Raw genomic sequence first — 27733 nt, forward strand, 5'->3', positions numbered from 1 at the left:
GGGGTGAAAGGCAGACGGTGGGTTCTGGGGGACCTTCAGTGTGAGGGGTGTGCTCTGAACTTTCACCGCTACAGCAAGAAAAAGGATAATTCTCACAACTCAGCCACAAAACCAGGCCCAGGCGCACATCACCGATTTCCAAAGCACAGGAAAGGCTCAAATTGCTCCTCGAACACGGGCAGCACTTACCGACCAGTTGTTTCTCTGTGTGGGGCTGAAGCAAACGCGTGACTCGAGGATCGGGCATCAGCACTGGCATTTCCACCTATTCAGCTGGCTGCGACGCAGATCAGGTCCCTTGATGAAGCAGCTAACATGCTTGGCTCCGCTTTCTGGACTCCCCAAATCCCACTGCTCCACTAGGGCAGGCACCGGGACTCCACCACTCTGATAGAGAAGAAAATGTGAATGTAAGGAGCAAGTTACCATGCTTCACCTCCCAGAGCAAAGCGCCCAACCCAGCCAGCCCTTGCAATCAGCTCCAGCCGGCTGTAATTTGCCATTTTTAATTAGAGGAACATTGCCGAGGCACAGCTGATTGGCATCACTTGCCAAAGGCCCTGTCCCATGTGCCTATTAAGCCCTTATTATTTTTATGGGTTATTTTATCATACAAAAGGGAGAAAAGGAATAAACAGTGTCACACACTGCTGCTGCGCAGTGCTTCGTGCAGGCATCTGCTTCCAGCCTCGCTTCCCTGAAGCAGGAACCTGAGAGCAGATCTCACTTTACAGCAGGATTCAGCATGTCAGATCCAAACAAGGCATCATTTTATTTATCAGCATTAATGCATCACCTTTTCTGGAAGGGTTCATACCTGTTCCTAAGTGCACACACACACACACGAGATAGAAGTGATGAGGATGTACTTATTGGCTATAAAAAATACTCATCAACCACAGCAATCTGGTGCAGAAATGGTATGGGGAAATCCAAATTCCTCATTGCCTGGTTCATCCTGGTTTGTACATTTCCTCCATCTGCAATCTGATATGAAAACTCCCAAAAATCAAGAGCTACCTGGTGGGTCTGGGTCAGGGTTGAGGCTCTGGGGAGAATTTAAGGTGCCTTTTTTAGGGCAGGGACAGGTAAAGGGATTATTCTTTGCATTTGCAGCCTGCAGGACTACGGCAGAGCTCTTTTCTAACTCTCAGCATCCTCCTTCCCTAGCTGAGGCCTTTGCCACTCATTGCATGCCACAGAACCCTCGCACAGCAAGGCAACCACATGTGCAGAGCTGCCCCAGTGCCTGCAAAACCCACCAGGGTCACTCGCAGAGCAAGCCCTGGATCTGCACCTGGCCCAGCTGAGAGGTAAAAGCAGGCCCAGGCAGGAGCATGCGACAGGTGACACCCAAAGCCTTGTCATCACCTGCGCCATTGTGTCTTTTTATAGCTGCTCTCAGCCATCATGGCAAGTTTTGCAGACTTCAATGAACCCGTCAAACTGATTATCTGCTAAGGCAAAGGCACAAGTTCAACTTCATTAACATTTATGGATTCCACAGTGTTTTGCATAAATGTTTGCTTAATACACAAGTCAAAAATATCCTTAGAAAATGAAAATTAAAGGTAGTTAATTGCGTGCAGCTATGCACCAGTGTGTAAACTGGGGTTTCCATAGCACCAAATGGTCTGTTAGATCGTTGTGACAAAATTAGAGCTTAAAGAGAAACAACCGGAGTTTAAACCTTATGGAGGAAAATGGATTTTTCATGTTCTTCATTCAACTTCATGAGCTCCCCGCTTCAACTGCCGTGCTGATGCAGCAGGCTTTGGTTTCCCCGTCACAAACAGGGCTACTTGGTGGAGAATTACGGACACTGTTTCACCATGGCCTGGTTGTTTAGACAAGCAATTAACTTTTGATTACTGAACTAAATGAATCAAGCAGTAGCTAATGAAAGATTTGAGAGCCCACAGCAGCGATTCAAAAATCAACCCAGTCCGGCTGCACGTGTGAAATGAGGATTAACTGCAGTTTTCATATTCTCGGCACCAAGTAACCACGTCAAAAGGACTTTTCTTCACATTGGCAAGATCCAAATACCTGAGGAAAGGAAGGGAGTGGGTAAGAGTGATGATTGCTTACACAGGATATTGAAGTGTAGCGATGACTCTAATGGGTTTGATTAAGTCAATTATTAATTTGAGCAATTTGATGGGCAGGGAAGTGTGTCACAGAAGGGTCTAGGAAATCCTGGTGTGACCCAAGCTCTTGCTACACAGGGTCATGGTTTTGTCCTGAAAGATATCGCAAGATGGAGATCACCACCAGGATGAGCTTCCCATATGCCATGCCACAGCTAACGTACCCACTCCTGTGCCACACTGATCCTGCTTTCCCCTCTTCCCTTTTCCTATAAGAAAGTTATAAATCAGGCAATTATAAGCCTCCCAATAAAAAATATTCTGGTTACAGAAGACCAAGGTGTCAAGAAGAAATACAAGCCCTTCCCGAAGCTGCAGTCACCCTGAATAGAAGCATTTCAGGCTGGGAAGAGCATTACCATGCAAAGCACCTCCAAAAACATTATCCCTGTTATTGCAAAGCAGATCGTGCCATCCAGGTTGATTAAAAAGGTTCCAGGGAGGTAATGAGAGCAATTTTCAATGGAGGCAAAAGGAGAAAGAGGGAGAAGGAGGCTTGTTCTGAACCACTCTGCTTTCTGCAAAGGCACGCAGCCACGATATCACCACAGCAGATAATACCTGTATTGAGGGATGCGTAGCTGATTATTACAAGCTGTTCACTGTCCAAAAGCTTCTCTGATGCATGGCATAATCAAACGGCTGCGAATTTGCATTTAAATTGAGGAATTTAGGAATCCACATGCCAAAGAGTGGGCCTCCTTGGGTGACACTTCTGGTATCTCACAAAGGAAGACAAAAACAGTGTGTGACTTCAAACAACCTCCCAAAGCCTGTCTGCCACCCTTTACCAAGACGCTCGTCTCAAAGATGTGATTGATATCCACGCCCAAACCGTGCCGCAGCAATAACTCTCGCAAGAGCAAAGTCCCTTTAGATGGGTTTGTGTTAACATTTTTGTCTTGCAGCGCTAGTGTTGTCAGCATTACAACCTCTTTGCCCTCAAAACCCCCAGGGTGTTCAACACCCAGTCAGCATTGATTGACACTAGCCACACACTGTGATTTGATCAGCAGCACACACACACACAAAAAAAAGGCCATAAAACTGGCAGCAGAGATACACTGGGCACATCTCCAGGCACTTTTTGGTCACTCAGCATGCCCAAGGGATGGAGATACTCTCAAGATCTGTCAACAAAATCCTCCCCCGAGGACTGCACCCATGCTCTGCGCAAGCAGAGGAGCGTGACGAAGCAAGCTGTCCTGCACTGCAAACTGTCCTCATTTACTCCCTGCACGGGGCATCCACAGCACCCTCACAGGCGTTAGCATCCCTGAAAACGCTGGTCTAGTTGGTGTCCTATGTGAGGACTTGGAGCCCAACATCCCACTGATTTCCCCTGGGATGTGGGGAATCACCCACTGAGTTTGCCTTCTTGGATTCAGGTCCTGTGCTCACACCAGTCCCGCTCTCCTCTCCCCAACAGACAGAGCTGCAGGAGCTCGGCTCTGCTGCAAGCCCCTCATTCACAAGCACCACCCTACTTTGCAACAATCATTTGAAACTGCTGAGAGTCCTAAATTGCAAAATAAATTGAACAGAATTAACAAGCCACTGACCCAGCCAGTCCATCAAGCATCTCCGCAGCAAGTTCCTGCAGTCAGAAATGACTGCCGGTGTAATTCTCGAGGGCTGCAGGCTGGCAGTTGCGTCCAGACCAGCCTGCCTGTTTTTCTTCCCTTGGCTTGCAAGGGAAAGTTGCCAAGAACAACGTGAGACATTGTGTGAGCACAGCCAGACCAAAGCCGGGGAGAAGCACAGCCTCTTCTTGCTGCTGCCAGCCTCAACAGCTCGAGAGGATTTACAGCTCATCACATCCCTCATCTCTTTCAAGCCCAAAACCTTATCTCAATTGCTCCATCGGGACCTTGAGGACTTTTCCTCAGCCGCAAGTGCGAGCCCACATTGTAACCGTGCTACCGATGATTTATACACTTGAGTTTGCAGCCATTACCAGGTCTGTGAAATCCTGGATTTTATAACATCAAGTGCTTTACCTGGCAATAAAACACAAGAAACAAGAGCACAAAAGGTCAGATCATCACTGCTCCTCACAAATGAGCCAGGTGCCTGCAAAGGGAGAAGTTAGCAGGGCCATCCTGAGCTCTGAAACCCTGTGGGATGGTCTTCCAGGGCCTCCCCACTTGGAGCCACACTGGGGGGGGGGGGGGGGGGGGGGCGGAAATAATAAAATATCCAAGTTGTGTAAGTGCAACTGTGTTACAGCCTTTTCCAACACACCACTGAACCAGGGCGCAGGAAAGCTGCTCAGGAGCAGGCCTTCCTAATAAGACCGGAGAGAAATCAAACCATTTACCTCTTCAGAGGTTTCAGCCTCTTCCTCATGCCCTGAGGTACTAGCAGGACTACAAGTAGCTCTGCAGCAATAACAAGCGCGGCTGAAAGCAGACAGCACGCTCTGGAAAGGAAAATCAGACTGAGAGGCTGACCCTAGAGTGTCTGCAAAAAAGGATCTGCATTGTAAACCAAAACCAAGCCCCTTCCCAGTCACCTGTCAGCAGCCAGGCAGGTATTAAATCACCTTTTATTATTGAGATGAGCTACAGTTGTTTGCATAAGAATAGTACCAGTGGGTTAATAAATGTTCCTGTAGCATCTGCTGCTGCACACAGAAATTACCAAATAATCTTTTGTTTACGAGTCATTTATAGAAAGGTGCACAAGTTCAACAAGAGGACCCTGCTTGTGTGGCATCGACAGTCTCAGCCACTGCAGCAGGGTCCCCAGGCACTTGGGGACACGGGTGCTTGCAGACATGCCCCGGACCCACACAGCAACAAAACCTCCAGCAGCCCCATCGCCACAGGCAAAAACCTACCGAGCAGAGGTCTGATGCGTGCAGGGGGCAGAGGTTCTGGTAACCCCAGAAGACTGCAGGTTTGACACTTGCCAGCTCTATTTTTAGCCTTGCAGCTGAGGAAGATCCCGCCGCCACACTAGCAGTGCTGCGGGTCTGGAGCACTCAGTGCATCCTACCCCCAGGACCTGCCAAGCAGCTCAGCATTCCCACGGATGCGATCGACAAGGTTTCAATTCCATCACAGCAGCTGTGGCAGTCACACAGGACCGCTTTCCTGTTTCTTACTCTTCTCCTAAACTTCCCACCCCCCACCACCACTTCCCTGCAAGTAGGAGACATCCCCTATGTGCAGCATCACCCCAAAGCTTCCCACAGCCCTAGCATGGTGCAGGCAAGCAGGTGGAAAAGTACCAGGAGCGCAGCAGGCACCGGTTGCTGCCTGGTGGGCGGACAGCAGGCTTTCCCTCCTAAGTCATTCTTCCCAGCTCCCAAAGCAAACCTTAAATGAGCCTCCAGCATTCTCTCCAAGAGCAGGAGAAGCCCAGCACACCTCCATCCTCCAGGGGATTTTCAGGAACACATCTTCTGACAAACACCCACCGGCAGGTCTGAGTTGTAAATCAAATTACCCAGAGTTCTGCCAGTGATTTATTAGTTGGAGCTGATCGAAGGGGGAGCAGCCATTTGTAAAAGTTCCTGTCACCAAATGATACATTCTCTTAATTTCCAGTTAAATACAGAGCATGAATATTTCTGTCCTCGTCAGCATCACTAACAGCTGGGAATAATGAAATGCTCCACACATTGCTATTGCCACTGCAGGAGTAATTTATTTGGATGTTAAAAACCTTCATAGTTCCTTCAGCCTTTTTCATTTCGGATGTATAGCTAGAGAGATTGATTTGTTTACAACAGCCATTAAAAGCTTCATTATGAGGCTTTTGCTCATAGGAAGACACATCATAAAGCATAACCCGGGTTTTACAGCCTCTCCATCTTCTGGCCCAAGTGGAGCAGCTGAGGGGACAAACCCCTTTGGTCAGACCCCGAGTTATTCAGAGACAAAAATAGCCCTACAGGGTTTTTGCCGCCCCCACAAATCACTTAGCCCCTTGTTGCTTTTGGAAGTGCCCCTGGCCTTCAGGGTGCTTGAGCTGTGCTTACAAGTAGATGCCAGGCTCCACACATTTATTTTTTTTGCCGGTTTTAGGGCGGCTGGACAGTACAGAAACTTGCTGATGGCCCTCGGCCGCTCTGTGTAGAGAGCGGGGGGACTGCTGCCAGGGTTGGCTTCGCAGGGAACACAACGACTTTCCCCGATCGCTGCTCCCGAGGAATGTAGCTGAGACGAAACCACATCTTTTCCTCCTGCCCCATCCAGTGGTTCAGGCTGGAAAAGCACTTTGCAGTCAGGAGGAACCCAGGCATCAAACTGCAGCAAGGTTGCAGCCCCCAGTACCTCAATCCACCAAGGACTGGGGCAGCTGCTGCTTCACCTGCCTTGGGTGGATGACGGCTGGAAACGCTGGCCTGGAAGGGCTGGAAAAACGTCTCATCCAGGTGGTGGCACTGGAGAAGCAGCTGCTCTTCCCATCGGCTGCGGGGTCATGACGATGGTGGCGGAGGCAGGTGCAGGTCTGGGCCATCTAACTTTCTGCTAACGCTTCTACAAGTGCAGGACATGCCACAAAAATAAAACACACAGCTTCATTTCCCCCATCAGCCTTGCCTCGGACATAACTCAGCCCAGACTGCTCTCCATACGAAAGCAAGGTATGTGTCTAGGCACCGTGCCATAGGCAGGACTGCTGGAATCAGGCACACCAGGCCACTGCTCTCCCAAGAAAAGGAAATTTGAGGAGCAACGGCTTTCTCCAACAAACCTTTCCTGCTAGTAAGCACAGGGAAACCAACACAATGCAGATAACCTGGCCTCATCTGCTAAGAAATGGGGAGAGGTGAAAAGCTGAGGTGGAGCTACAGGGGAGCCCTCCTGCCTCCGCAGCGTCCTGCACACAAACACAGGCTGCCTCGGGTCAGACCAGGCGCAGGAGGGATCGGTTTTAGGAAGCTGTATCGGCTCCTCGCTTACCAGTCTCTTTGCCTCCAGCACGGCAGTGAAAACAAGGGCTGGACCTGCTCCTGCTGAGCATCCCCCGTGGGCCAGGCTGGGAGGAAGGATGCTATGCTGGGCAGGATGGAGGGCTCCTGAGCTGAAGGCAGGGGGGGTGCTCCAAGCTCCCAACACACAGGGCTAACGTCTGAGCTGCAGGGTGCTGCCCAGCCAGAGGCCACAAAGCCTGCAGACCACCTGCCAACCCTCTGTGCATCCAGAAACCCACAAAATGCTGGAGGGGGCTTCAGGGCACACAAAGATTTTATAGGACGCACACAAAAAAAACCAACACCTGCAGGGCCAGAGGGTGCACAGAAGCAAACACAGAGGGCTCTAGGGAACACCGACCAGCACACTGAGAGGCTGAGGGACCGCCAAAAGGTGCTGGGAATGCTCTAGCGAGCCTGCAGGGTTCTAGGCATCTAGATGAGACGTTTTTCCAGCCCTTCCAGGCCAGCGTTTCCAGCCGTCATCCACCCAAGGCAGGTGAAGCAGCAGCTGCCCCAGTCCTTGGTGGATTGAGCCTCTGGGGGCACCTCCACGCAGAGAGGGGCAACGAGAAGCAAAACGAGGCCTCCAGGGAGGGCCCAGTGATGGTGGTGACCACGGAAAGGCAGAGAGGGGCTGGGGGGGGGGGGGGCGGCGGGGGGCGAGGCAGGCAGTACCTAAGCAGGTAGGCTCTGGCGGTTGCTCCGTCTCCGAAGCGGGTGGCTGACCGCCGGTGACGAGAGAGGCCCGGGCAGTACAGCGCAGCCCTCAGGGAGCACCCGACGGACAGGCGCCCCCTCAGCGCAGCCGGGCGGGCGGGCGGCCGCTTCCCTCAGGGAAGAGGCAAACAGCCCGAGCGGCCCCGCCCCGCCGTGGCCGTTACACCCGGCGCGTGCGTGCTGCCGGCGCCCGCCGTAAATTCAAACCCAACGGGGCAGGGCGAAGAGCCGCGCAGCCGATTGGCCGCCGTCAGGGCGGGCCGAGCGGCGATTGGCTCGTAGGGGAGAAGTGGGCGGGGCGGAGGGGGCGACGGGCCAGAGACAGCCAGGCCAGGCCCGGGCCGCGCCGTGAAGATGAGCTTCCCCGCGCTCCCTCGGGCTCCGGCCGCCTCCCCCGGGCCGCGGGCCCTGGGCAGCACCGGCACTCCCGTGCTGGCCGAGTGTCCCTGTAACGACGATGAACAGGAGAGACGGCAACGCCGGCGCTCCAAGGCTACCGACCTCCGGCTGGGCAACGCCGACTCGCAGCTCAGCCTCGCCTCCTCACCCGCGCCCAGGTACGGCCGGGCCCGCTGTGAGGGGCTGCGGCAGGCAGAGGAGGAGGGTCCCCAAAGTACCGTGTCTCCCTCAGGCAGGCGGAGGCATGGCAGCCGGCACAGTGGAGCAACACGCAGATCTCGGAGCACTACAGCACCTGCATCAAGCTCTCCAATGAGAACGTGAGTGGGGCGCCTGAGGGGGCTCCTCATCCCGGCCCCCCTCACACCGCCCCGGCTGGCGGTGCTGCCAAGGCCGGGAGGGATTTTAAACTCCCTGAGCCTTGGCTACGAGGTTATTCTTCTTCCAAGCCCTCTGAGCCGCATCCCTGCTCCGAGCCGTGGCCAGATCTGGGCTCCTGTTGCTGCCTTCCCAGCAGTAACAAAGCAGAATGTGGCACAGACCATAATATCCCCTCAATCCTGCTCTAAATACCCCAGTGGGATGAGGGTGCAGACAGTTTTGACAGGTGTCATTTGCCAGGGAATCAGTCCTAAGCTGTGCTTTGTTGCAGAAAATCACCTTGAAGAATGCCTTCGTCTTACACCTGATAGACTATATGAAGGAGATCCTGAAAGCGAAGGACTCTGAAATGACCAACTTCAAGGTGAGAGGAACTGCTGCCTGGTCACAGGGGTACTTTATTTCTGACTGGCATTTAACCTAAGGTTTAGTCGGTAACAAACCTCAATTTCATTTTTCAAGGGCTGGGAAATCCCAGATTAGTTTGCCTGGGTGCTTGTGCAGGGAGGGTTGGAGGTGAGAACCTGAATCTGTTGCCCCATCCTGATTCAACAAAGGTAACTGAGCTGGTTACTTCCACTAAAAATACCTGGTAAAAGCAGCACAGACACTTTTCGCAGAAGCTGACAGTGTTGAACCGTTTTGTACCACAGAAATTAAAGGCTGAATTCTTTCAGTTATGGTCCTTTAAAAGGGGAGCTTGTTTGAAAGTAGGACTTGTGAGGCTTCTCTGGTAAATACTGGGTGTTAGAACCAGTAACGAAACAAGGCTGGAAAAGAAAGGAAGTTAGTGTGTCTAACTCCCAGTTGAATTTTGACCCAGGATGGATCGAAAAAGAACTTGCCAGGACAAAGACTGACTCGCTGTTATAGTTGGCTGATGCTAGGAGGGAGAACTCAATTCTTGGATGAACAAAAAAAGGCAGAGCTTTTGAACGTGGCCTCAAGGAACCCCTGAACTAGCTGCCTTATGGTTGATGAAACTGAGAAAGGGATGGGAAACAGTGCGCAGGTTTCAGTAGGTGGTCCTTCGCCTTCCTAGGGGCATCTGCGATCGAAAAGGGTGCTTGGCATCTCCTGCGCTTCATGTCTTTTGACTTCATCATTTTGGAAAACAGAATGATACCAAGAGGATGACCCAAAAGAAGGCATGAAGGAAAGCTGGAGGAGAACGGTCTCTTGGGAAATGCAAATCTGTACCTTTCTGCTTCTCCCCGTTGCTTAGTCTTGGAAACTTTTAAAGGATTCTTCTGTGTGATCCCTTCCAAAAGGCCTGATAAAGCAAGTCTGCCTGGGAAGACATATCTCGACCCCCTGCTGTGCACCTAGGTCTCCAGTAGGTTTCAGAATCAATCCTTTCCCAGTTGGTCACAATTTTGCTTGTAATACAGAGCATTCAGAAATTCAGGTCTGCAGCTTGTCTTCTGTGTTTGCATCTTCTAGATGAGACTTTTTTCCTTTCTAACTAACCATTGCATCCTTTGTTCCTCCCGTCAGGTGGCAGCTGGCACGATTGATGCCAGTGCAAAGATCTACGCCGTGCGCGTGGATGTGATCCACGCAGATACATACAAAGTTCTCGGAGGCTTGGGCAAGGAATCGGCATCTACAAAAAATGTGGATAGCTCGCCGAAAAGAGGTGTGCCATTCACTCATTTTCTGTTAAGCTGTTACTGCTCCACCTGTGTGTAAGAGAAGTAATCTGCGTGCTTACATAGTGCTCGTGAACTTCGAAGCGCTTTGTGCATCTAGGAGAGTACCGCTAACTTAATTTTCCAAGGGCTGGGAAATCCCAGATTGGTTTGCCTGGGTGCTTGTGCAGGGAGGGTTGGAGGTGAGAACCTGAATCCGTTGCTTAATCCTGTATTCAACAATTTGGCCCAATGCAAACCAAAGGTGGCCTAATCTGAAACATTAAAATGAAGTGCCTCACTTTTTGCTGTCCCTTGCTTTGAAACAAATACGCTGTTAAGATAAAATAGTCAGTAAGAAGAAATGCAGCATCCGACCAATTAAACTTTGGTGGTTCAAGCTAATTAGATACCTAATGGGGTAACTTCGTGCCCACTGTTTTTTTTATATTTGTCGTACAAACAAGCAGAAGTTGTGCTGTCCCTCTGTAGGGTATTTCAACAAGTTTTCTAAGTGTAACTTTTTCTTCTTTTCCTTTTAGAAGGCAGTCCAGTTCCTGGGACTGTCCGGAGAGTTCAGACAAAGAAAAAGCACTCATGCAAAACCATCGAAGAGAACTTGAATAACATCAATGTGCCAGAGGCTAATTCCAGATGTGAGGTGGGGCTGCTGTAGCAGTTGCATCTTTCTCACTCCTCTCTTGGGCTCTAACATTCACACGCATGTCTGAACTCTCCTGTTATAGCAAGGTTGTTCCTAGTCATGTATATTCCTCCTGTGTGAGGCAGCTGTGAGAGCTCTCTCCTCGCTGAAAAAGATGTGTGGGTCATTCTTCCTTTGGATCTGTACTTTAAAGTCTCCCACAGAGACCTGCTTCACCCCCTCCGTCTACTCTGTTTCTTGATTCTCTCTTCATTCCGTACCTGTAGGTTGACCCCTTGTTCCGGAGAACAGCCATATCTTTTGACGAATGCAGCACAGCTGGCATTTTCCTTACGGAGCTGCATACCCAAGGCTGCCACAGCGAGCTCCTCTTTGACTCAAAGATTGTACCTCTCCCTTCTTCAGAGACCATCACGCTGCCAAACCCTGATCCTGTGAAAGTGACGGATTTAAAGTGTGAGTGCGGGTAACTGCTAAGCCAAGGGGCCCATCCAGACCTTTCAATCCTTTTCACCTCCCAGGCGTATTTCATTTTGGTGTCAGCCAGCCTGACCTCTGTTTTTGTTCACTGCTTGGCTACCCTGTAGCACCATTGCTCTCATCCTGATCAAACTGAGACTGGTTGCTGGAAAAACAGGAACTTTTATAAGTTTTGGATCACTACGCGTAGCTTAACCTCTGGCAGATCTGTCACACAGCACGTATATGTGGTCTGAGTTGCACAGCAGTTGAGATTAGTGTGCTCCATGTTAAGTCTGACCTTCTTAAAATGTTTTGAGCCCGGACATACTACTGAACCCCACTGCTGTGATAAAATTCCCAGTGTTATGCTCACCTTTGAGTCAGGGCAGCAACTGAACTCTTCATCTCTGCTGAGAAATGAGCCCAGCTACTTTTGCAGTGAGCCCTGTGCTGCCCTACATGCTGCCTACATATGTGGCTTTAAGAACAGTTGAATGCCCATCACTTGTTTGAGCTGTTGGTTGCTTCATCCTGCATCTAATCTCTCCCCCTTTGCTCTCTCTGTCTCTAGCCATGCTAGCACAGTGCATTGAAAAACGCCTCATCTGCTCTTCACTGGCTGGTTTCCACTTTACAAAATGGGATGCTGAATCCCATCAAGAGGTATGCTCGTTAGCTCCGTGCTGGGTGGGATACCTGAGCTGTATTCTGTGCTAACCTCCAAAGTCATCTCCAAGATACACAGGGCAGTGGGACGTTGCGCTGCAGGACTGCTGATATCCTCCGTGGCTTTTTTCCTGAGCACCTTCTTCTCCTACAGTCAGTGTCAGCCCTGTTGGATAAATTTCAGAAGAGTGACCAAGCATTCGATATCAATGCAGAGGTAGACAGCGATGTGGAAGACAATGTTCCCACCCAGCCAGATGATGACTTCATTTCTGACTCCCCCAGTAATACAGTAGCAGGCCAGACTGGGGAATTCGCAGGAAACCTCAACTCCTTTGGAACAGACTGCCAGAGGAAGGGGTAAGTAGCCACTGAAAATCTATAGCTTTGCTTTGATAGCAAGCGACAACTTCTGGCAGCAATCTGGGGAATCTGTACTGAATACACATTTCCCATCTGGCTGTAGCTTGCTTTCTCCTCAAGTTTTGGGTACAACCAGGAATGCATGACAGTAATATCTCTGCCCTCCGAGAGGACCTTTTTGTGCGGTCACATTTCCCCAGAGTGATTGCTTGTCTGCTCACTCTGCTCCCCGGTTTCCAGCCAGCCCTTTGGCAAGCCCACCTCTGTTTTTGCAGCAGCCTCACGGACTCCAGACGCTGCAACACTCACCGTTCACTGATTAAAGAGCAGGAGTCCTGCATGCATGCCAGCAGAAGGAGCAGGCGATGTCTAGATAGAGATGATCTGGATATGAAATGCACGCTCAGGCCTGGTGTGTGCCAAAGGAATGATTTCACTGAGCAGCCTGTGTGCTCTTTCTAGAACTGATGTGGTTGCTTTCGGAGAGGGAGACATCAAGGTGATGTGCCATCATCTCTCTATGGAACCAAGGGAATACTCCTACTTCAGTCCCCGAACTCTGTCCATGTGGGCTGGCCCAGAGCACTGGCGCTTCAAACCTCGACACACATGTATGTATTTAAAGTCAGCGGCTCGTACGCTACAGATGCGGCTACTGCCAGGTCTTGCTTACCTTTGGAGATGGGTGCCATCTGAGTCAAAGTAGGGACAGTAAGGAAAGGGACAGGCCTGCGTGGCTCTTTTCCAGCCAGATGGGAAGCAGTACTGAGTTCGGGCACCAGGAAGGCTCTGTATCATGTGCGGATCCTTTGGTGTCTAACGTATTCTCTTGTTTGGGTTTGTTAACGATGCTCGCAGTTTCAGGGGGTGGAAGTTTGCAGCACTGGAAAACACTAGCACTAACACAGCTCGGGCTGTTGTTTCCCACCTTCTGCATAAAACCTGGAGATTAAATGACATTTTCTGCTTCAGTAAAAAGATACTGATCCCTTTAAAACATGAAGCTGAGAACACCTATTGCTTTCCTGTAATAAAGTGAAAGGTCCTTGTAGGTGACCTTTCTGTGTGGAGCAGATGCTCAAGTTAGGAGAGAGCTTGTTGTCCTTACTCTGTCACAAAACACTGACAGTTTCCTTCCTTTCTGCCACAGGTGCTGCCTCTACAAAAGAGGCCAAGAAAAAGAATGCAAAAAAAGCATTTGAAATCAACTTTGATGAGGATATTGACTTTAAGAGATATTTCCGTAAGACCAAGGTACACGCTGAGTTTCTGCCTCTTTCTGCTCTCGCTTTTGCCAGCATGTCTTGGACCTGTTACCTGCAAATGGCTCATCTCGTGCTTCTGTGAAACTGGCTCTGTAAACCCAACATCATGTACGTTCCTTGGTGCAGAGTCTTCTGCCTCCAGGTCGCGTTACACGTAGAGAGTTTTACCAACCTTAGGGTGCAGAGTCAGGCAGGATTCTTCCTGGCTTATACCCTGTCAGTCAAAGAGACCTTGTGGGTCCAGCTGCGTGTCCCAGGTTGCTGTGCAGAAGCCCCTGCATGCACTGACTGGACCAGTTTGGAGCTTGTCTTTGGAGGCATTTTAGAACTTGCTGCCTTTCAGATGAATACCTGTGTTCAAAGCACTTGTGTGTTGATCTACCGAGTAGTGGATAGCTCGTGGGTAATGGTATTTATTACCTTCCCCAGGCTTCTGTAGTTCTAGCCAAGTCCATTCTGGAAAACCAGAACACAAAGAGCACCACGCTTCCCCCAGACTTCAATTATGACCCTGACTACATTCTCCAGCTGTCCCTCAAACCATCTGTGAAGGTAAGAGTCTTCTCTAAAAGCCTGTTGGCAACGATTTTGTCACAAAACCAGTCTTCACCAAATGTTTGAAGTGCCCTGGGGTGTTCCTCAGGGCTGGAGACTGGCCGGGTTGTCTCTCGCTGAACTCACCTACTTGTGTACGCCAAAGTGGCCGTGCTTAGCTGTTGTGCTTTATAAGGGGCTTGCTAGAGGGCTGGTACGCAGTGAGGAGGAAGGGCCAGCAGGCTGGGTGAAGGGCAGGTGATGAAGGAACAAGGTGCAGGCATCGCTTGGGGAAGTATTTAGGGTTTTTTCTTTCCTGACCCTTGGTCTTGTCTCTGTAGCTCTGGAGGAAGCCTGAGCTGAGCAGCCCGATGGATCACGAAGATGAGATCGGCGAGTACGATTACAACAACCCCAACGACACCTCCAATTTCTGCCCTCGGTTGCAGGTAACTGGAACAAGAAGATCTCTTTCTGTTGCTATGTTGGGTATGTGATGGGAATCATTTAGGAAGAATCTGCATCTGGAATTACTAGTGAAAAAGAATTGAGGCTGCAGATTATAACAAAGCTGCAGGAGTGTCTGCACCCACCCCTGTCCCCTCACTCTAACGACACCAACTAAACTCTCTGCCTTTGGTGTTTGCTAGTTTGCCACAGAAACTCCATCCCAGCCTTTTCCATACACCTCTGCCCTAAAGTAGGAGTAAATGCCACCGCTCACTGCTGCAGCCATCTACATGGTGATGTTTCCTCCCAGCTGTTTCAGGCTCCTGTTGAAGTCGATTTCCTCTAAAGCTTTAGCTTTCTGCCAGGCCAGTGCTGCTCCCGAGTGCACTTGTGACAAGTCTCAGCTGGTCCCACACTGGCAGGACAGCCCTCATTTCTGTTACCTTTCTGTGTCAAACAGCCTTTTGATACTCTGCGCTCTAGATCTCCCCTGGGTTTAGCCTTAGCCCTGCCCAAGCACTGTGGGGAGAGGCTGAATAAAAACATGTTCCATGGGGAAGGTGGGCAGGTATCTCCACCCTGCTGCGTGGCAGGTGCTCTTGTTATCTCGGTGCAGGACATCTCTGGCTCCTGCTCCTCATGGATGTCTCTGGGTGGCCTCACTGCTGTATCTTTCTATCAGGCTGCAGACAGCGATGATAGACCTGTTCTAATTCATGGCCAGACAAGGATGCAGACAGGGTACCACCACCACCTGAGGGTGAGGAAGCTTTGCTCAATGGGGTGGCAATGGCGATATCTCAGTGTGGAATGGAGACCTGAAGGTAAGGACTCGTGTGGTACCAGCGTGAACTGCTCACTCGGACCAGCCGTGAACGCTCCTCTGAGCAAGCCTCGAGAACCCGGTGGTTAGACATCCCAAAACAGCAGTTACCTGGTGCAGGATCTCCGGGATTTGCTACTGGACGCTTTATTCCCAGATGAACCCTGCGTAAGTGGAAAGGAGGGGAATTGGAAGTCAGAGATTTAGTACTAAGACAGTATTCACGTTGTTCCCAAGGAGAACCACTATTCCCAGATGAACCCTTGCATAAGAGGAGGGAATTAGAAGTCAGAGATTTAGTACTAAGACAGTATTCACCGTTGTTCCCAAGGAGAACCACGTTTTCTTTGGGTTTGTGGACTTGAGGATAGCGCTGCTGCTTCTGCTCAGTTACTCTCAACTAACCTTCTTTTCCTCAGATCAATAAGATAGAAATTCACTATGCAAAGACAGCCAAGAAAATGGACATGAAGAGGCTGAAGAAAAACATGTGGGACCTCTTGACCGATAGACATGAGAAAGTAACAATGGCAGAGGTGAGTGCAGGGGAAGCCAGACACCTCCCTAGACCTGAGGGTGGGAGCATGCCCTGCAGGTAACTGCTTAACTCCTGCAGAGACAGTCTGGGGCAGGTTTAGCAGCGATTTCTTTCTAGTAGTACTTGTCTTGCTCCCATGGGACGGCCGGTAAGGACAGGCTGAATGTAACTTGCAGTGGTTTTTCTTTGAACACAAGGCTGAATACTGGGGAGCAAAGTCTGTCTCAGCAGTGTCTGTCTTTTCGCTAAATAGGCGGAAGATGCAGAGAAAGAGAACACATCAGTGGTAGCAGGAGACAAGATCTTCAGCAGCATCACAAAGCAACTGTTTCACAGGTAGGGAGGCCCTAAAAAAGGTTGGACTGAAGATGGGGGGCAGACCTCAGCTGAGCTTGGGCAAACGCTGACCCCACCTTGTCTATTACACCCTGCTAACTGAACCCTGATGGGGGAAAACCTCTTGCTCTCTGGCTTTGCCTGAGAGAGCTGCAGGTTGCATTCAGCTTGGCAAGTTCTTTGCTAGCCCGGGGTGGGGGGGGAAAGGTAGAGAAAAAACGAGACCTCTGGGGAGGAGCTGATCTTTGGCAACCTGGTCCTTGCAGGCACGCTCCATCTGTCGGGTTTCAGTAGGCTCTGGCCATCCTAACCTCCTCCCTTCTCTTTTGTAGCCTGCCTTCTGCGATGGCAAACAATCTGTCTGTCCCCTTAGCCTTCGCCTGCCTCTTGCATTTGGCAAACGAGAAGGTAAGCACGGTGTGCACACCAGCGAGGTGGTGGGAACAGCAGGTGAAACGCGCAGCGAAAAGCACTGGGAGCGGGGCCGTTTTCTTGCTAAATCGAGTAATAAGTCCCAGTTTCATGCTTATAGTGAACATAAATTAGCCCGTGGTGAGGCACTCGTCACGTTTCCAGCCCTCTGTCATTCCTTGTCCTTGGGTGCAGCGACAGAGGGGTGAGGGCTTCGTTGCTCACTGTTGTTCTAAGCGTTGTGAGCGTTTCAGACCCAAAGCAACAACTGCTGGGAAGCCTTGGCCTTGCATGTGCTGCTGGTGACAGAAGGGACTGGGATTGTTCCAAACCTTCATCATGGTGGGGTTTTTTTTATTTTTATGCCAGGCCTTCAGTCTGACTTTGTTGAACTTCACTTTTCTCTTCCCAGAATCTGAAGCTAGAGGGCACAGAGGACCTGTGTGACGTCCTAGTGAAACAAGGCAACTGAGCCCTGCATGGAGCAGACGCCCAGGGCTGACCCCTAGGACAGCTCAGCATCCCAGCTGACCAGTGCTGGCTCTGGACTAGCTCATCAGTGGCAGATTTTTCTCCTCCCAGCACCGTTGCTGAGAAATCCCACTGGTCTCTGCACCTCAGTAAGACGTAAATCAAGGATACCCCGCCTAAAAGGACTGGCACAGATGGACAATTGCAGCTCAGCCTGCCTGGCTCCTGCCATCTTCAATCCAGCAGCTCTTTCCTGGGTCTGGGGAGCAGATTTCCTCCATCTCACGCTGAACCACCCATGCCTGCTAGCGAAAGGCTCCCTCCGCGTCTCCCTCCCTGTCCATCTGCAATTCCCAGTACGTGGACTGACCGTTATTTGTGTCTCCCGTTTCTCCTGTAGTCCTGGTTCGCCCCATGGAATTATTTACTTTTTATACTGAGCTTAGAGATAATAAATTACAACAGATTTTATAGATGGAGCTTTGAGATGGGAAGAAGGAGTCTCTGAAACAGGAGAGAGGTTAAAATAACACAAGTGACAGAGAACAGCAAGAGCAGGACAGCTCCCTAAGGAAATGCGAGCCAGGAGTCATGGAATCGCACAGCCAGAGCATCACCAGCCAGGACACGCTCCTCCAGGACCTGAATTACGTGAGCAGGACCAACCTGGAGGTGGCGGCCAGGTTCAACCAAGAGTTGAGGGCACCAGGCCAGTTCACGGTGCTGGGGCAGGTCCAAGATCAAGCCAGGAAGTTATTCTGCAGGTCAGGATTGGATCCGAGGCGATGAGGCAGGGAGCCCAGCGCTCCCAACACAGCTCAGGCAGGGAGTGAAGCCCTTGAGCTGAGCTTCCATAGAGCTCCTGGGCCATGGGTGGGGGTCGAGACCCCTGGTGAGGCTGCTCAAGGCCATTTAGGGTGTATTCGTGCCCTCAGGGCCCTGACACAGCAGGTAGAGGACAGCTCTGTGGGGTGGTGGGACCTAGACTGGGCTCCGATGCTGGCACTGTGCTGCCAGCCACCCCTGAGGTCATCTCTGGGACCCCCCCCCTCTCCGAGACCTGGCCTGAGGGGCAAGTTAGGGACACAGGATGCACTGGGGGGGGGCGTAAGATGAGAGTTTTTAAGTCAAAAAATAGTCACAAACAGGGACTTTCTTCAAGAAAGGATGTATTTCCTTGAGTCGCAATTCAGCTGAGGGGAGAGCCGCCTGGGAAGCGCCAGCAGCCCCCCGTATCCACAGCTTGGGGACCAGTGGGGCAGACTTCCCTAAGGGGCTCCTTCCCCGAGGGGCTTCTGGGGTGATTTGGGGTGGCAGCACCTGCTTTACCCCAGCCCCTCCAGCATGGCGATGATGGACTTGAACACGCCCACGCCTGCCACCCATGGGATCCATACCATGTCCTGCCCAGCCCCGGGGCTCAGCACCCCCAGGGCAGCTGCCCCTGGCCTTGCCTTTGAGATCCTACAGCCCCATCTCCCAGAAAAGCCCTGGGACCATCCCCAGGCAGCTGCCTGCCTCTCCCCAGTAGCCTGCGGCGTAGTGTCAGGAGGGGAGATGGAAGAAGCGGGTGATCCTGTTGCTGCCGTGGGCGCCGTGCAGCCCTCCTCGCCGCTGCACCGGCAGCAAGTTCCCCAGTTCCTCCTCCAGCATCTGGAGGAGAGAAAGCGCTGCCGTGTGCTGTGCCCCACGTCACGGGGGCTGGTGGGGACAGCAGCCCTCCATGGGCCAGGGCGAGGAGACGCTTCGGGCTGCGGGAGCACTCACCTCCTTGCGGGCAGCCAGCCGTCGCTTCCACTCGCTGAGCTCCATGGCGTGCTCCTGCTCCAGCTGCCCCAGCTGCCGCCTCTCCTGCTCCACCAAGAGCTGCATCTTCTCGCTCTGGGAGAGGGGAGGTGGAAACGGGAAGGAAAGTGCTTGAGGAGGGGTAGCAGCCCCGTGGGAAGCCCCCGGGGCAGACAGTTTTGCAGCGGTCCCCAGTACCTGCATCTGCTCCAGCTCTGCCAGGCTCTCAGCCTGCTGCTGTTGGAGCTCCTGCAGCTGCTGCGCCTGCTGCTCCTGCTGCTGCTGCACCTCTGCTCGCTGCCGCCTCTCCTCCTGCTGCATGAACTGCGGTGGGGGACAGCCCACGTCACCCTCCCTTTCCCTAAAAGCCATCACCTGTGGATTTTTTGGGTACTTTCCCCCTACTTCGGGCTGGGGAACCTCGTTGGCCCCGGACAGGTCCTCCTACCTCCTTGGCCCTCTCTCGCTGCTTGGCCCCGTTAGCCTCCTGGAATTTCAGGTTGTCCTTGAAGAGGGCCAGGCGGATTTTAGCATCACAGCGCTGGCTTCTCAACAGCTGAGCCCGCTCCTGTGCCTGCTGGCTCCTCAGATCCTCCAGCAAGAGCTGGTGGAAGCGGTTCATCCTCTCCATCTCCTGGGAGAGGGGCAGGAGGGTGAGCTAGGAGAGGAGTCAGGAGCCCACCGGGCTGGGGGGAGCATCGCCGGCAGTTCCCACCTCACCTTCTCGTGGCGCCTGCAGAGCTGCTGCCTCTGCAGCGCGTGCTGCTCCTTCACCTGCTGCCTGAAGAGCTGGTACTTCTCTTGCAGGTGCCCTTGCTCCATGCTCCACACCACTGACTCGCGGGCTGCCGGGCAAGACCACAGCACCATCACCACCCCCAAAACCCACCAGCCAGACCCCCTGCTCCCCTCCCTAAGAGCCCTCCACCCTCATCCTCCTCCTCCCAGCCCAGCCTACCTCTCCTGAGGCTATGGATCTTGCTGATGCACTCCCAGTCGATAGACATCATCTTCTTCTTGTGCTCCTGGACGACGCACTGCAGGGCTGCGTTGAGTTCCTCCTGCTGCTGCTGCAGGAACCGCTGCTCCTGTGGTGAGCAGTGGAGGGGCTTGGTCCCAGCACCCAGGGGAGATGGTCCCCAGGCTCCTGGCAGCACGGCTGGGAGGGGCAGCTCTGGTCAGACCCTCACCTCTCTGCCATCACCCTTCAGCTCTTGCATCTTCCTCTCGCAGTCCTTCTCCTGGAGGGCCTTGAGGCGCTTGGCCTCATCACGCAGCCTCGCCGTGTACTTGAGCTCCTGGCGCTCCTTCAGCTGCCAGTAGCGCCGCTCCGAGCTCTCCACCTCCCGGTCATAAAACTCCTTCTTGCTCTGCCGTGCAGATACGGTTAACGGGGCTGCAGGGACCAGAACTGGCCACCGAAGCAACCAAACCCCCCCACCCAGACCCTGGCATCTCCCACAGTGGGACCCCAGCACCCCTTGCAGGTGTCCCTCTCTGCCCATATCGTAGCACCAATGGACAATGGTCCAGTTACCATCATCTCCTGCTCAATGTGACGAAACATCTGCTCCCGCTGCTGGTGGAACTTCTGCTCCAGCTGGCTCTTAGCTCTCTGCTCTTCCTTCTGCAGCACCCGCAGTTCGCGGAGCTCCTGGCGCCTGAAGGTTTGAAGAATCGCGGTGAGAGGGGGCCAAAGGTGGCCCTGGAAGTGCCTCTCGCCCAGGATGGCTGACTTGTAGGTGGCTCAAGGAAGGGAGGAGCTCATCCCTGGTGTAACATCGTGGAGAAGACTTTCTCCAGCAAGAAGATGGGGCCTCCATCGGGTCTGTGGTGGCCATGCACAGCTGATGGCACCACCCCTCCATCTCCCCCTTCATCCTTTCCTACTCTCCTTGGGTGATGCGAGAGCTTGTGGGAGGAGATCTTCCCCTCTCCCTCCCCAAGCTGGCTGCTGGACACACCAGATACGGGGCTGGGCAACATTTTGTCTCAGCCCTGAGGATGCAGAGAAGGGTTCACTCGTGGTCTCCTGCTGGAGCAGACTCCAGCCAGGGAGGCAGATGCATTTTCCAAGCCTGGAGGTCAAGCACTTGTGCTTTGCAGAACCCCAGATTCATCCTCCCTCCCGCACCCTCTTCCCTTTGCCCCTGGTCCTCCTTGGCCAGAAATGGGTGGAAGTTGCCTGGTGGCCCCTCCACTGCCAGCATCACTCACCGAGCCGAGCGCACCATCTCATCCCTCTCCCCAGCCTTGCTAGCAGCTCTGGTGGGCGCCACGCTCACCTCCTCCCCATCCGCCACAAACCTGTGGGGTTTCTTGACCACCCTTCGGAGCGAGGCAGGTTCCTGTGACCGGGAGTGTCGGTTTGAGCTCAGGTGGCCCAAACCTACGTAAACCCAACATGGGAGCCCACACAAGGTGGAGGCGGCTTCACGTGGCCACGTTTCCCGTGAGCTTCTCACCTGCTGGGCTGCCCCAAGGGCAGGGAGGGCACTTGGGCCTTGTACAGCTGCAGGGTTTTCCGCAGGGGATGGCTCCTCTCCTTGCTTTGAGGCGATGGATGGACCCGGTGTGTTCCCTGCTTCCCACGCTGCTCGTGCCTGGGAAGAAGTGCGGACAAGGGCAGTACCAAAGCTCACGGTCTTCGTGGCCTTTGGGTGTCCACCAAGGGCCTCCGGACGCTCTGGCACTGCTCCGTGACCCTCCGAGCCACCCATCTCCTCTCCAGGTCCATCCCTTGATGGGCCCTCAAGGGCTGGAGCAACCTGCACCCCATCTTCTCCAAGCTCTCCATCACTTCCATCTTGTCCTTTCCAGCCATTCCCATGAGCAGCTCCTGGCTGGTTGTCTCTGAGGCAGTTTTCTGCTTTCTCTTCGGTTTCTTCTTCAACAGGTCCCAGGATCTCCACGGAGGATGAATGCTCCACTGAACTTTGGGCCTCTTCACTTGCAGGTCTCTCTCCTACACGTGCTGCAGAGGCTGCCGCCGGTTCCTCTCCTGCCAGCATCGCTTCCCCCGGGCTGGCTGCATCTCCCACCAGTTCGTGGTCCCCCATCAAACACCCTTTTCCAACATTCTCTTCCAATTTCACTTCTGCTGGCACCAGGGCTTCCTTGGGAGGAGCTTGCACCCCAGTGTCAATGCTGTCTGTGGCTTTCTCCTCATTCCTCCCCACCTCCTGCTGAACCAGGTCCAGGGGGTCAGTGATGGGCTCACACACCACTGAGTTTCTCTCCCCGTTCTCTCCCAGACCAGCTGGGGGCTCCTGCCACCCCTGGAGAACATCTGACCCCACCACTACCCCCTCTGGCACCCTGGGCATCAGCAGTTCTTCACCCTGTGCTACCCTTTTCTCCACCAGCTCGGTCTCCCCGGCACGCTCAGGTCCCAGGGGTGTCCTCCTTGCTCCACCACCACCCTTCCCAAGGCCACCTTTGGCCCCAGCTGGGCCAACCTCAACCTTTAGGTCTAGCAACGACCGAGTAACCCGGCGCTGATGCTCTGCTGGCAACTTGAAGCTTTGGCTTTTGGTCCCTATGGTCCACAGATCCAGGGCTTCCACCAGCTGCCCCACCACCGAGCCCCCATGCCAGCCCCCGTCCCTGGGCACGAGCAGGGCCACCGAGGTACAGGTGAGGGCTCTGCTCAACTCCTTTTTTGTGTCACATTTGGGAGTCGGAACAGGGCTTGGTTGGGCTACCAGCCACCCCGCCATGGGCCTCTTGGCCACCAGCGATGAGCTGGCAGGCTGGCTGTCCTCCTGGGGCTCTGCCTGGGGTCCAACCTGCTCCGCCTTCAGCTCTTGCAGCTCAGCAAGGTCTCCAAGTGGCCCCGAGGGGGGCTTGGCCATGTCACAGGGGGTCTCCAAAGGGCTGGTCTCCTCTTGGCATCCGTGAACTTCTCCTCCCAGCTCTGCTGAGGCTCCTTGAGGAGCATCCAGCGCCATAACCTCCAACCCACCCAGCTTCACCCCGTGCTGCTCCTCAGCTGCTTCTTGGGACTTCATCCCTCCAAAAAATGACCTGCGCCGTATCAGCTTCAGAAATTCTGACGGCCTCTTCGCAGGGAGCTTCATGGAGCCCACACATTCAGACCTCCTCCTCATCTGCTTCAAGAAGTCAGGCGCTGTCTTGGTCCTGGGCTCTGCTGCCACCTGGACATCGGATGGGACCCCCGGCTCCTCACCAACACTCCCCACAGCGGCCAGGGCCTGATGCTCCAGGGGATCCCCCGTGGTTGGGGAGCAGGAGGATCCTCCATGCTCCTGCCCAGGCTGTGGGGTGGAGAGTGGGGGAAGAGGTGAGGCTCAGCGAGCTCCTGGAAAGGGCTGGAGGGATCTTGCACCCCAGCCAGCCACTACTCACGCACCGAGGGGACCAGACCTTCCTCCTCATCCTCTTCCTCCAGCAAATCAGCCCGGGCTTCGGCCACCAGCTCCCGCAGCGGTCGCTTGTCGGAGATGCCCACCACAAAAGGGTGCTGGGTGGGAGCAAGGGAGGTGAGTGGGGCCAGCACCAGGGAGGGGTCCCAGCACCCTGGGCAGGTGGCAATGGGCACTACCCACCTGCAGGAGCTGGCTGGCCGACCACCGCGCCTCGGGGCTCTTCTCCAAGGATTTCCTCAAGAAGTCCTTGAAATCTTCAGACCTGTGGAACGGTCCCTGTGAGCACAGGGACAGAAGCTCCCCGTCACCCCCCGCCGTGGACCCCACAGACCTGGAGGTGATGTTAGGAACACTCGGGCACCTTGGCAGAAGGTCCCCACCCCGGTGTGTCACCTTCAGGGGGCAAAGGTAGAAGGATGGGAAATCTGTGGGGCCACTTCTGGAGCTGGGCATCACTGATGGTTCAAGAGCCCGGCCCAGCTGCCCGGACACAGCTTCTCCCCACAGTTGCCCAATGGACCAACTTCTCCCACTGTCACAGATGTTGGGGTGATGCCTCCGCAGGGACTTACCACCTCTTGGGGTGACGCAAAGTGGGTGGCTGGGACTTGGCGATCTTCAGCAGCACCCGCAGGGGGTTCAGCTCGTGGTAGGGGGGCTCCATCTCGGCCATCTCAATCAGGGTGATGCCCAGTGACCAGATGTCAGCCTTGTAGCCGTAGGGGCTCTCCTTGGACGTCTCACACTGCACCACCTCTGGGGCCATCCTGTGCGTGGCAGAGAGGGGAAGAGGTCCAGCCTGCTCTGGACCAGGGGCTGGTATCTGCCCCCAAAACTAAACCCAGGTGCCACCCCCTCCATAGACAACTCTACGGGCAGAAGAGGTGAGATTTGACCCTGGCTCTTCCAGCGCCAGCCCAGGCGGGCTTGCACCCACCAGCACCCACGTGTCCCCTCCATACACGGCTGAGGAGCCCCCCCGGAGCTGGCGTTGGTTGGAGGAGGAACGATCCGGTTCCTCAAGATGCTCCTGGTGTCAAGGAGCCAGTTGTGAACATCCACAAAGAGGAACGGGACATCTGGGCTCCCCCATCCCACCTGCCTGCGCTCCCAAATCCCAGCATCCCTGGGGATTTCTGCCCCACACCTACCAGTACGGGGTGCCGATGAAGGACACCCGGCGCTGGATGGTGCTGGAGTTTTTGGCCGAGACACCAAAATCAGCTGCAGAAAGAAGCTGTTAGAGAAGATCCTTGGGGCAACGCGTCCACTCCCGGCCTCCCCCCACCCCACGGGGCCCAAATCCTGCCAGGGCTCACCCAGTTTGACGTCCCCGTCCAGCGTGAGCAGGACGTTGCCGGCCTTCACGTCCCTGTGGATGATCCTGCAGCCGTGCAGGTACTGCAGCGCCAGCAGCAGCTGCTTGCAAGCCGCGCGGATCTGCTCCTCCGTCAGCCCTTTCTCCAGCTCTGCCATCAGCACAAACGAACCCCGCCGATAACGATGCCTCCTGCCCAGCACCCACACCCCGAACCTGGGGGGTACCCGGATGAAAATGCGCCCCAACCCATCCTCCCTCCTGGAGATGCTGCACAAGCCCAGGACTCCCTCCCACGCCATGGAATTCGGCAATCCCACACCAAACCCTCCGACAGCTGTGCGCCAGACGGAAAAAAATGTTTCTTTACCTAAAATCGCAGCATCCATGGCCCCTCCAGGACAAAACTCCACCAGGATCTGCAGGGAGAGGTTTCCCACCCTGGTCTGCAAATGTGTCCCCTCCAGGCCGAGTCCCCCAGCCTGGTGGGACCCCAGTTCATGCCCAGGGTGGGGGACCAGCCCCCTCCACAGCTCACCCAGAGCTGCCCGTTCCAGTAGAGTGCGTCCAGCAGCTTGGTGATGTTGGGGTGGTCGCAGCAAGCCAAGATCTCGATCTCCACCACATAGTCCTCCAGCTCCTCCTCGCTCGGGGTGTTGATCACTTTGGCGGCCGCCAAGGCCCCCGTCACCTTGTTCTGTGCCTGGGGGGGAAGACGTTTGTGGGGCACAAAAGGGGCAGCCCCTCAGTTTTCAGTGAGGCAGAAGCTTGGACCCATCGCGTCCCTCCCCAGGTGTCCGGCACCACTGAGCCAGATGCCAGGGACAGGCACGGGGACCCCACCATCACCAGAGCCGGGAAGGGGAGGGATGCGCAGCCATCCCATGCGTGGGGCTGATATGGCTCCTGGAGCATCCCTCTGCATCCCAAAACCTTCCGGCAAGCGACATCCTCCCACGGACACAATAGAAACCCCGTGGGCCCACCCACAGTGAGCATTGGCACAGGGGGCTCAAACCCTCAAGGAAGGTCCCACCACCCTGCAAGCGACGCCAAGGCATTTGGCTGTCCTGAAAAAGCCGGAGAGAGGATGGGTTTTGGCCAGGGAGAGCCCCGCCAGGACCGGGACCATCACCGCCATGTCCCACCGGCCCCGGAAGGCAGCTGCTGCCACGGGTCTGCCGAGCGGCACGTTTGGGTTTCCTGCCACCCTCAGGCTCGGGGTTGTGGTTTCAGAGCAAAACATCCCCGTCTTCACCCCCTCGCCCCAACCAAGGGGGCAAACACCCCCCGGCAAACAGGCCAGCACCGCGAGCTGGTGGCTCTCACCGTGCCGAATGCCGGGAACGGGCTGTGCCAGCACCAGGCAGTGACCCCGCCGCCATCCTCTGCCACAGATTTGGGGCATTTTGAGGCTTTTTAGCATCTTGTACGCCGGCAGTGAGGCAGCACCAAAACAAAACCAAAAAAAAATGCATTTGCAAAACCCTCAGGGCGCCGGTGGCATGTCGGGGTGCTGTCCTACCTTGAAGACCTTGCCGAAGGCGCCGTCGCCCAGCTCACCCAGCACCAGCCAGGCCTCGGCAGGATCGACGTCCCGCCTGACGTGCTTGTACTGCCTCGGCAGCTTCTTCTTCTCCGAAAACCCAAAAAGGCGCCGGAGAAAAGCCATGGGGCTGCCTCCATGCAGAGAAAACGGGGTGGTGGGGCTTGACCTCCTCCACACGCACCTTCACAGCCCGCGCCCTTCCTCCCCCGCAGGCAGGAAGGGGCTGAGCGCTGCCCCGGACCGCGCAGGATGTGCCGTGAGGCAGAGGGTGCCGAAAAGGAGGTGCTTTGCTCCGTACATGCCGCATCCCATCCTTGGGTATTTTCAGGATAGTCAGGCTCACCCAAAGGTGCTGCCTGCACTCCTTGCACCCCCGGGGAACCTGCGGGTGTGGGGCTATAGGGGTCCCTGGGCACCCAGATATATGGTGTTGTATCCATCCCCATCCCCATCCCCATCCCCATCCCCATCCCCATCCCCATCCCCATCCCCATCCCCAAGGCTCAGCACCACCAGGCTCCACCACTGGGCTGAGCTTAAATAGGTCCCAGGGGTGCTGGGTGACCCAGGTGAGGTCATTAAGCCTCATTAGTGCCTCGCTAATTCACTCTCCCTGGAAAGCCCCCGGCGGTGGGGCTGGGGCTCAGCTCTGCCACCCCTTCGGCAGAGGGTTGGGGTGTCAGATGTTGGTACTCACGGCTGGCTCCCCGTTTGGCAGCCCCCTCTTGATGAGGGGGGCACCCAAAGGCCCCCCACCCAAAAGCACCCAGCTCCGGCTGCTCCCCTAAATCCAGGTGGATTTCACTTCCCAAATCATAACCCCCCTGCATCGGTGAGGGCGCAGCATCCCCCCGGCGCTGGGGGGACTCGGCTCACGTGCGCTCTCCGAGGCGGCTGTTTTCTTCGTGATTACATCGGTTAATCACGGGGTAATTAAAGCCAGGGAGCTGGTTCACGGCTCTATGTGCATCATTCACAGCGTCAGGCTTCAGAACCGAGCCGCGCTTCTATACCAGCACCTGACAGCGCTAACCCAGGGGCGCAGGGCGCTGGCCACCCCCAACCCCCGGACCCCAGCCTGTGTCCCAAAGGATGCGTCGTGGCGCTGGATCCAGCCGTCCCCAGCAGTCGGGATTTAATTTCTTGGCTCTCCCCCTCCTTTTCCCTCTTCTCCCCCTCCTTTTCCCTCTTCTCCCCCTCCTTTTCCCTCTTCTCCCCCTCCTTTTCCCTCTTCTCCCCCTCCTTTTCCCTCTTCTCCCCCTCCTTTTCCCTCTTCTCCCCCTCCTTTTCCCTCTTCTCCCCCTCCTTTTCCCTCTTCTCCCCCTCCTTTTCCCTCTTCTCCCCCTCCTTTTCCCTCTTCTCCCCCTCCTTTTCCCACTTCTCTTGCCTTTCCTCCTTCTTCTTTTCCTTCCTTACCTGCTGATGCCAGCGCTGGGCTTTGCCACCCGCCGAGCCCCGACACCTTTCAGTGCACCAGTGGCCACCGTCACACCAGCGACACG

At 54.6% G+C, this 27733-nt stretch overlaps 3 protein-coding genes across 12 annotated transcripts in view; 1 reads left to right on the forward strand and 2 right to left on the reverse strand.

Annotated features, from left to right (window-relative positions):
* The window catches only part of LOC308055734 (tetraspanin-15-like), a 100558-nt gene extending 92610 nt beyond the window's left edge, over positions 1-7948 (reverse strand). For 2 of the 8 annotated variants that reach the window (XM_080370079.1, XM_080370076.1), the window contains exons 1-2: positions 7756-7934; positions 190-387 (exon numbers count right to left, since the gene is read on the reverse strand). In XM_080370079.1, coding sequence (XP_080226205.1) covers positions 190-259 — 70 coding nt within the window. In that variant the 5' untranslated portion in view covers positions 260-387; positions 7756-7934. Of the gene's footprint in view, positions 1-189; positions 388-7755 lie in introns of those variants that run through there. The other 6 variants (XR_013924601.1, XM_080370077.1, XM_080370078.1 and 3 more) reach the window with 6 other exon arrangements.
* A 59-nt stretch (positions 7949-8007) lies between these two features.
* On the forward strand, positions 8008-17670 carry NCAPH (non-SMC condensin I complex subunit H). The gene is made up of 17 exons (XM_080370357.1): positions 8008-8354; positions 8429-8516; positions 8849-8941; positions 10075-10216; positions 10751-10869; positions 11139-11328; positions 11906-11997; positions 12155-12360; positions 12826-12974; positions 13514-13617; positions 14058-14180; positions 14504-14611; positions 15295-15372; positions 15846-15971; positions 16227-16309; positions 16642-16717; positions 17133-17670. Exons 1-17 carry the CDS (start codon positions 8152-8154, stop codon positions 17190-17192), a joined length of 2040 nt encoding a protein of 679 aa, XP_080226483.1. The 5' UTR covers positions 8008-8151; the 3' UTR covers positions 17193-17670.
* Positions 17671-18343: 673 nt separating this feature from the next.
* LOC308055731 (STE20-like serine/threonine-protein kinase) lies at positions 18344-26670 on the reverse strand. Of its 3 annotated transcripts, none has more exons than XM_080370067.1 (18): positions 26208-26670; positions 25221-25385; positions 25053-25101; positions 24684-24833; positions 24516-24588; positions 23937-24131; positions 23545-23626; positions 23349-23459; positions 21442-23253; positions 21194-21324; positions 20514-20637; positions 20167-20346; positions 19935-20064; positions 19697-19821; positions 19425-19610; positions 19175-19291; positions 18959-19072; positions 18344-18844 (listed from the first exon to the last, which is right to left on the reverse strand). In XM_080370067.1, the coding sequence occupies exons 1-18, from the start codon at positions 26352-26354 to the stop codon at positions 18737-18739; spliced, it is 3999 nt and encodes a 1332-aa protein (XP_080226193.1). In that variant the 5' UTR covers positions 26355-26670; the 3' UTR covers positions 18344-18736. The 3 variants fall into 3 exon arrangements, with proteins under 3 accessions (XP_080226193.1, XP_080226192.1, XP_080226194.1); XM_080370066.1 differs by having other exon boundaries at positions 19175-19300; XM_080370068.1 differs by lacking the exons at positions 18344-18844; positions 18959-19072 and having other exon boundaries at positions 19219-19337.
* Positions 26671-27733: the final 1063 nt, after the last annotated feature.

Source organism: Falco punctatus (assembly GCF_963210335.1).
Source record: "Falco punctatus genome assembly, chromosome: 20".
Taxonomy (NCBI): domain Eukaryota; kingdom Metazoa; phylum Chordata; class Aves; order Falconiformes; family Falconidae; genus Falco; species Falco punctatus.